Source organism: Arachis hypogaea, chromosome 10, assembly GCF_003086295.3.
Source record: "Arachis hypogaea cultivar Tifrunner chromosome 10, arahy.Tifrunner.gnm2.J5K5, whole genome shotgun sequence".
NCBI lineage: Eukaryota > Viridiplantae > Streptophyta > Magnoliopsida > Fabales > Fabaceae > Arachis > Arachis hypogaea.
The window spans coordinates 77,531,953-77,540,576 of record NC_092045.1 but is presented as its reverse complement, the minus strand read 5'-3'; the positions used below and the strand labels follow the sequence as shown (position 1 = coordinate 77,540,576).

Genomic DNA, 8,624 nt, shown 5'->3' with positions numbered 1-8,624 from the left:
ATCACACTTTACTCTCTAAAGTGAAATTCAAACTTTAGAGAATCCAAATCTAAAACCTGCATCACAAAATTATTAATTTAACAAGTAAGAATTAGAATCAATTTAATAATTTTACAATTAATTATATTAATAATGTTTAGTCATCACAAATATTAATTTAGATTTTTTCAAATTCATCAAATATGATATATCCAACTTTTTATGTCACCCAAAAAAAAACTGCATTTTTTATGAAAAAAAAAGCAGAAATTTTGAAACAACTTTTCTGTTATGTCATGACAATTGACCAAATTTGTAGTGACCTTGTAAACAAAGGAATCTTAATTAGAATCAATGCACATGCCTCGCATAGCTTGTGCAAATGACATTTTCCGAAATCTCATGGAAGAAGGTTATTGAATTGTTTCTGTTTCCGATTGGTATTTTTGTTAGAAAACTATATATAATGTCATAGCTAAAAGGTGTGTTTGTGAAGTATGAGAGGCAGAGTCCCCTTATTTTGGAGCTTCGTAAAATGCAAATGAGAGATTTCTGATTCCACCAAAATCCTTAAAAATCTTTCTTGGTTCATTATTGATTTCCTCTATAACTAAAGATTCCATAAAGCAATTAGTTTCACCAGTTACATCTTCAAACCCTCAGATAAGAGTAAGGTTACAGCTTACAGTTTCGCTCCTTTTCCATTCCTTTTTAATACTATGATATCTTTCCTTTCCTTTTCTTCAACTTTGAAATAAACTCTACAATGAATTACTAGAGTAATTTACAAATATAGAGAGAAACTCTAAAGTTTATCATTTTTTGTACAATTTGAACATTTCAAAACTCTACAGAGAGAGTGAAATATGTCACTGTATACAATTGTGTCTGAACCCTCCTCTGTTTCAATAGCTAGACGGTGCATCTCACCAAAGCTACAAAAAGGCTGATGCCTAACTCCTATACAGTATACACAACTATATACATCAATTGTTTTTCTTTTCTTTTTTTTTTCTTTTTTTCCCTTTTCTATCATTTCTACCCTGTTGTCCATTCTTTGAACAATGAAGAATAAATGAATAAAACAACATGGGGAGGATGAATGTCGCTTACTTCAAATATCAAAATCAGCAATTCAACGGATATGTATGAGCATACTAGAGTGATGTAACTTCAAATTTGTCCACTTTGAGTTTTTGCTTGTGCTGTCTATGCGTTGCAAGAGTGTGAGAGACCGAGAGATCACAGGGCTGTTTAAAGTCTTCCCATAATGGGAACTCCAGTAACCTTTCTGATCCATTTTACTCCTTTCACCCATTCAATTACCTTGTTATCTATGTACACAAGTCTTAATTCTAAAACCTAAGCTACACAATGCCTCCAAGTTTTATTAGCAAATCAACTGGGAGCATAGCATTTTTATTGGTGAGAACTCTACGGTGAGTCGTGCGTGATCAGAGAGAGAATAATCTTCAGGCCATCTACCTTTCTCCACCTCCGGAGGGGACAGAACTGCGTTCTTAACACTGAAACCAATTGATTGCTCCTGAGCATCATTTGTGTTGTTGACCTGCTCCTCATCTTTCTCGTCTAAATTCGTTGAACTCCAGATATTCTGCTGCAACCCAATAATATCAAGGCCATAATTTACTCAGAAAACAAGGAAAAGCATGAAAAACTCTACAACAACGATCCACTAGGAAGGGCTGGCAAATGGATCAAGCAAAGCTGTTTTGCTGAATAAAAGCCTTAGCTTCACTAAATGACTCCCCCCAACCCCACTCCCCTTTTTTTCCCTTTCTTTTTTACAAATTACGGTTGTACTAGTTAAATTGATTGCATAATCACATCCCTCAAATGACGAATGCAAGCTATAATTTCTATGAATTCCACATACAGAACTCCTTAGTTCACATGGTTGTGCATAATGGCATAGAAGCTATAATGCCTTGAAGGAAAAACTCAGATGTTAAGTTATAGCCAATGGCTGCATAATTAAGTACGAGTTTAGGGAGAATTATTCAAGATTATGGAGTCTTATAAGATATCTATCTAGTAGCACTTCAAATGAACAATTACCAGAAATTGTTTGTAATCAAGAACCCCATTTCCATCTACATCTGCTTGGACCCATAATTCCTTTATCTCTTCTTCACTTAGCCCATGGCAATGGCCAATCAAATTAAGCTGCACAGAATTAAAAAAGGAAAGTCTATAAACATCAGGATTCTCTGACAACCACATCATTATCTGAAGTTTGAAAGCGCTTATCTGACAGTTAACATAGCACCTCACCTCTCGAAGTGCTTCACGGAAAGCAGAGAAGGTAATACAATCTTCATTTTCACCCTTTAGTAAGGCAAATGCATCATTCTCGGTCAGTGAAGCTCTACGCAGCAGATACTGAAAGTGGAGAACTTGTCAATGATGATTCTATTCCACCACAAAATAAAATGGTACTAACTTTGGCTTCATAAAAGAATCTTTTCTATATTTGTAATAATGGAAGGTTAGTCACAAGCTCTATGCATATAACTGGACTTAAATAAAAGCAAGAAGATACCGTTCCCTAATGACTATATTAATGTTAACATGACACACAATAGCATAAATGTTGTTGTTCTTAGTGTACCAACTTAAACACTAAAATCCCATCTTGTTTGTTTCCATTTCCCTTTCCCATAGTTTGTAAAACTCTTACAAGTAAACAGCAAGAAAAGAAAATACTGGTTCCACAACACAAATACAAAAAAACCAGATCTTTGCTCAATGTTGAAAATTTTTTCTTTATACAATGTCTGATACAACTTTTGTAAGCAGGAATATAATGTTAAATCTAGAAAGAACCCGTGCTGTGGTCTACAGCCGTAAATGTAATAAATTCCTTGAAAAAAGAGGGTAAAAAAAATCTAATAATAACTAGTTGTTGGTCAATGTATTTTAGGATTACCTTGAACATGCCAAACACTGCTTCAGTCCAACTTGCTTTTAGTAGTTTTCGATATTTGTCAGGATTTAGAAGCCAAATAAAATCAACAGCACATATATTTCCACGATGATTTCGGTGGCTAACCCACTGCATCAACACAATGGCAAGTAAATAAATTTTAAGTGATAGGCAAATTATCCAGCAAAAAAATGTCTGATAGCAATGCTACATGCTTTACCTTGTCCGCATCTGCATCAGTATAATGATGTGCCGTATCATAAGATGATACAAACCCTTGCGACCTAAGGAACTTGTAAACATGTCCACGTTTGCTTCCATTCCAATCACTGAGTAATAAGAAGTTGTAAATAAAATATGCTTAAAGGTCTTAAACTAAATAAATGGAACTCCATTCGGTGTTTACCCGCATAACATGATTGGCATGGGCTTGAGGTGGAAATCTCTCTGATAGGATTCTACATATTGAAGTATCTTATAGACCTGCAGAATTGAAATAGCTTAAGGAACCTCTCAGTAAGATACTAGGCCTAACAGTTGGTGAGTGCTTATATACCTCATATCTAAATGCTAAATTACCTGATTTAGTCTTACAAGGGACAGGGTTGAATCATGAGGAAATAGTAGGTGAGTGTTTACAATCAGAATTTCCTGCCTAACATCACTGTTTTTCCACTGTGAACATGGAAGAGCCAGCTCAACATGTAACAACTGAGCTACACGATCACCACAATCATTGAAGTGTAACTCCTTATAATTAAGAATATTAAATAATTCCTTTTGCACTGCTATCAGAAGACCTGCGGATCCCATAGGAAGGAAAACAATATTGAGAATTCAGACTTTTTACATAAACAGTCAGCAATAGTTAAAAGAAATCCAGAACAAAACTTATGGGGCAAAAAAGAAAAGCGACAACCTAGCCCGCGATGTTTAACAAACAGAGCATGTTTTCTAAACCTGTCATGTACTGTTCCAATTTACAGAATTCAATAAGAAAAATATAAAATCTTAGAACCAAGTTAAAAGAGCAAATCTTTGCAAATTGGATTAGTATTTCAAGGTGTTCCTTGGGGAAAAAGGTAACTATCCACTTAAATTCTGGAATTGATATAAGATTACGCTACAACTATTGTAACGATAAATATACAGAATGTGGCATACCATCACCACGGTTGTTGGTCCTCCCAAGCTTGAAACTAACATAACCAGCATCTCCAAGTCTATTCTCATACAAGTTAACAAGCTCTTCGTTTCCAACCCAAAACTCCTGCAGTAGAATCCAAACCCAATCAATTTCCATTGAAATTCAACACGGACCAGAAAAAGGAGGATGAAAATTTTGGTAATGACGAACCTGAAGACAGATAATGGAAGACTTTTCAGACAAGAGCCAATCCAATATGCTGTGGTTCCTGGCCAACCAATACGTTCTGTAATCACTTTCGCGGCAACTCGGGTCCTGTTTTGGATGAAAAACCTCCATTAATCATTATTTTTTAATTATTATTATTTCTGAAAAGTGACGAAGAAGGTGGTTACCTCATGATTGATGCGTTTGTAGATGGGGGCAAGTATGTTGAAAGTGGTGCAGGTAATTAAAGGTTGTTGCTGGTTTTCTTTTCTAGAAATTGCGAAACCCCCAATCCTTGTAATCCTCCCCATACTCTTTGCCAATGCCCACTTGTCCGTTTTCATTCTACGTTCAAACCCACCAATGCTGCCCCTACAATATATATATTATCACGCCGCAATAACAATCACAATTATTGCTTCGATATTATTCTTTTATTTTTATTTATTAATTATTAGGATCGTTATATATGCCTGTGATATCAGATCCCCTCGTTCACATGCGACGTATAGAATACTAGAGCCCACACACGCCGAAGGAGAAAAGAGAATCACTTATAGAAAGAACCGTCCCTTTTACCTTTCTCACGCCACAATCAATGATGCCTCTTCTATCTTTTCTTTTCTTTTTTTTTTTTAATATGTGAATGGAGAAAAGGTATGTAACATTTTAAATTGATATAACCGCGGGTGAAAACTGGGCTAATTAATTTGGCTTTGCCATATATAATTGTTATTGTGATTGTGATTGGAGAAAGGAGGAGGAGGAACAGGAGACCGGGAATAGCCGGTAAAGAAGGTAAAGGTGGGTGTGGGAATGCGGGAAGAAATTACCGGAAAGAAGGAGCAGCGGAACTAGGAGCGGCAGCGTCGCCCCCAAAGGGTGATTTTGATTGTGATTTCGATTTTGGAGAGCCCAAATACACGGTAGAGAAAAGATAGAGAGGGGGATGAGAGAGAAGAGAGAGAATGGTAGCTATTAGATTAGCGAACGCTGTGTTTGTGTGTTCCCTGTCCCGGTGGGATTATGACGAATTGACGATGTTGCTATGGCACAAATACGAATCGTTTCGGTTTTATTTTGTGTTTTACCCTTTTGCCCTTCGTTCATTCCCTCTTTTTTGTCTCTGCTACGCCCATTTTAACTACCTCAACGGAACACCCGCCCTGGGGTTTATATCTGCGCGCGGATTCCCAATATTTCGCGCTAACAAATTTGACCATTTAGTCCTTTTTCGTACGTCGTCTTATATACTCTATCTTCTTCCGGGGGGCCCTTTTTTCTGATTCGGTAAGTTATGGAAATTGAGTAAACTATTAAAATATTCTAAAAATTCATATTATCTACAAAAATAATCTAAATAAATATGAATGATAAATACGTTTCTAAATCATTTAAAACATGATAAAAAATAATAAAATAATATTAATTTTTTTATATTTGACCAATGACTTGTGTATTTAATTTGAATTTTTATAAATATTTAAATAACTATTTTAAAATAAATTCTACTTAACCTTTTTTAAAATAATAAATAAATTATTTTTTATGATATGATATATTTTAATTAGATTTTTATTTTTAATTTGAGTTAATTTAATTTAATCAGAATGAACATCTTAACTAAAGTAGATTCACATTTTCTCTTCTGAATTTCTGAATTTTTATGGCGAAGCAAAAGCATGTGGCTCCTCTTGAATTCTCTTACCATGAAGAAAAAGAAAATTAAACCATTTTTAAAAGCTTCTAGCCGATTATTTTAATAATGGATGTAGCAGTGTGGTCATATTAGCACTAGCAGACATTTTTGTTGGTTTTTTTGTACAATTTGGCACGTAAATCCATTCACACATTCAAAGAATCTGATGTTGATCTTAACTCCTATGCAGGGACGGATTTACTCTTGAAGTAGTGGGAGTAAGCGTCCCAGTCAAAATTTGAACATTTTTTAATAGTTCTTGATAATATAAGTTAGTTGTTTCAGCACAAAACTAATTTTATCCCATAACAAACTAATATAGGTTATTAGCAATTTTTGTAGACATTTTTATGTTTGAAATAAGATTGAATAGTAATTTTAACTTTTTGATTGGTTGAAAAAATAAAAAATCTATCTCTAAAATCATACTGTGATATTAGATTTATTAAAATACTCTAAAATTTTAAAATCTTAAACATAAAATTATCTTTAATAATTTGTTGGTTAAATAATTTAAAAAATAATCATATTTTACAAATTATATATTATAATATAATTATAAAAATTATTATCATATTATATAATTTGTCCCACTATCAAAATTTTTTAGATTCGTCACTGTTTATATGCATATAATATGGCAATCTATGCATATGGTTGTGGTTGTTGGCCGCGAGGGGCAGAAAGACTCAATTACACTTGTTTTTTCTTCTGTGAGAAATGCAATTTTGAATTGAGATATGTGGAGGTGCAATTTTTAATATTTTATTAAATTATGCACTCACCACTTTTAAATAAGTTTTTAATTATAAAATAATCTAACTATAGTTAAAATAGTATTTAATTATAAAATAACGGCTAATTTTTTTTATATAAATTAAATATATATGTAATATATTGTTATTGGAAAATTAGGTGTTTTTTTTATATGGTGTTTTATTTAAATCGGACGGTTCGATTTGTTTCATGAAAAAAATAAATTACAAATCAGAGGGTCCAATTTACTTAAAGAAAAAAATAAACTCTAAATCGGAGAGTCAGATTTATATTTTTTATTTTTTTTATTTGTTAAAATAAAAATTAGACGGTCCAATTTTAATATTAAAATTTTTTTTATTTTCAAAATCACAAATCGGACTATCTGATTTATGATTATTTGTTTAAAAAATAAAACAATGCAAACAAATCGGTGCCTCCCATTTGTGTCATTTCATAGCCAAATAAAACACCTCTTTTTTCACACCATATTGTCATACACTTTCTCTCTCCCACATAAAAAATCAAAAGCGTAAAGTAACACATTACAAAAAATAATTTACATGTCACTTCAAAAAGAATATGATAAAATTTATCCTATTTAAAATATATACAAAAAAATAAAATAAAATTTCATCTTTATATAAAATAAAACAATTTGTTTGTCATAAAATCATTAAATTTTAATAATTAAATGTTTATTTTTCTAGTAATATTTGTAAAAATTAACATCAAAATTTGATTTTTAATTTTTTAAATATATGTTTAAATTTAATTATTTTTATACCAATTTTAAATTTTTGAAAGATTTATTTATCATTTACATCTTTTAAAGTTATTTTCATGTACAATATAAATTTTTTAGTGTTATATATTTACAGTTTACGCTCACCAAATTGATTGAGATTCTATTGTCCTTTTTATACAAACTTCTTTACAAGATTTAACTTTAATCGGATCAAGACAACAGAGATTACTAAGTACTAAGCTTTAACAAAAGCATAACCATGATTGTTCATAAAATATCTTGCTAGTATAATTGCAAATTTTAGTAGCCACTCATTTAATGTTTTGTTTAAGAATTTATTTATGAGAAAAAAGAAAAATATGCATCTGTGAATATTTTTTTATTTTGAGTTGGAATTTTTTTAAGAAATTATTATATGCACACTAAAAAAATTAATAATTAAATTAATTATTATATATTTATATATAAATAAATATATTATTTTATTTATTTTTAATATATATTTTATATTTTAATATGTATTTTTAATAATTTGTTTTTGGTTTAGTTATTTTTTTTATTTGTTTAATTTTCATACCTTCTTGTGTGTATTTTCTCCTCTTTTGAAATGTTTTTTTTTATGGATAATGTATGTCAGTTTTTAGTTATGGTTTCGATTTGGACAAATATGTTAGGAATAATATTTTGTTGATTGAAATATTTTAATTAGATCAGAAAAGAATTCAGATTTATTGAGAGAAAAAAAAAAGATATATCACAAGGTTAAAGTATTTTTTATATGATTTTGAAAACAATGAGATTATGATTTATCTCTATTTTTATATGTTAAGATTCTATATTTACTTTTCAATTTTATTTTAACATAAAGATTGTGTAATTCTTTTTTTAATTTTAATGTCTTTTCGATATCTATAAATATTATATGACTATTTAATTAATGAAATGTTTAGTCTTTTATATATATATATATATATATAATTTATTTTTAATGTACGTGAGTATAAAATAACTTTACATTTATATTTAATTATATAAGTAAAAATAACTTGTGTACATCAAAACTAAACTCTTTTACATATATATATATATATATAAAAAGCATAGAGTAGTGGTCCAATCAAGTCATATTTTTATAGTTAAA

The 8,624-nt window shown here is 30.6% G+C and overlaps 1 protein-coding gene across 4 annotated transcripts; it reads right to left on the bottom strand.

Moving 5' to 3' along the window:
* Positions 1-762: 762 nt before the first annotated feature.
* On the bottom strand, positions 763-5,431 carry LOC112715724 (uncharacterized calcium-binding protein At1g02270). 4 transcript variants are annotated; one of them, XM_072205009.1, is made up of 11 exons: positions 4,860-5,431; positions 4,469-4,652; positions 4,284-4,388; positions 4,091-4,196; positions 3,506-3,726; positions 3,333-3,409; positions 3,147-3,255; positions 2,930-3,055; positions 2,275-2,382; positions 2,059-2,166; positions 763-1,594 (listed from the first exon to the last, which is right to left on the bottom strand). In XM_072205009.1, the coding sequence occupies exons 2-11, from the start codon at positions 4,622-4,624 to the stop codon at positions 1,370-1,372; spliced, it is 1,341 nt and encodes a 446-aa protein (XP_072061110.1). In that variant the 5' UTR covers positions 4,625-4,652; positions 4,860-5,431; the 3' UTR covers positions 763-1,369. The 4 variants fall into 4 exon arrangements, with proteins under 4 accessions (XP_072061110.1, XP_025623320.1, XP_072061111.1 ...); XM_025767535.3 differs by having other exon boundaries at positions 763-1,597; positions 5,114-5,426; XM_072205010.1 differs by having other exon boundaries at positions 5,114-5,426.
* Between the last annotated feature and the right edge of the window lie 3,193 nt (positions 5,432-8,624).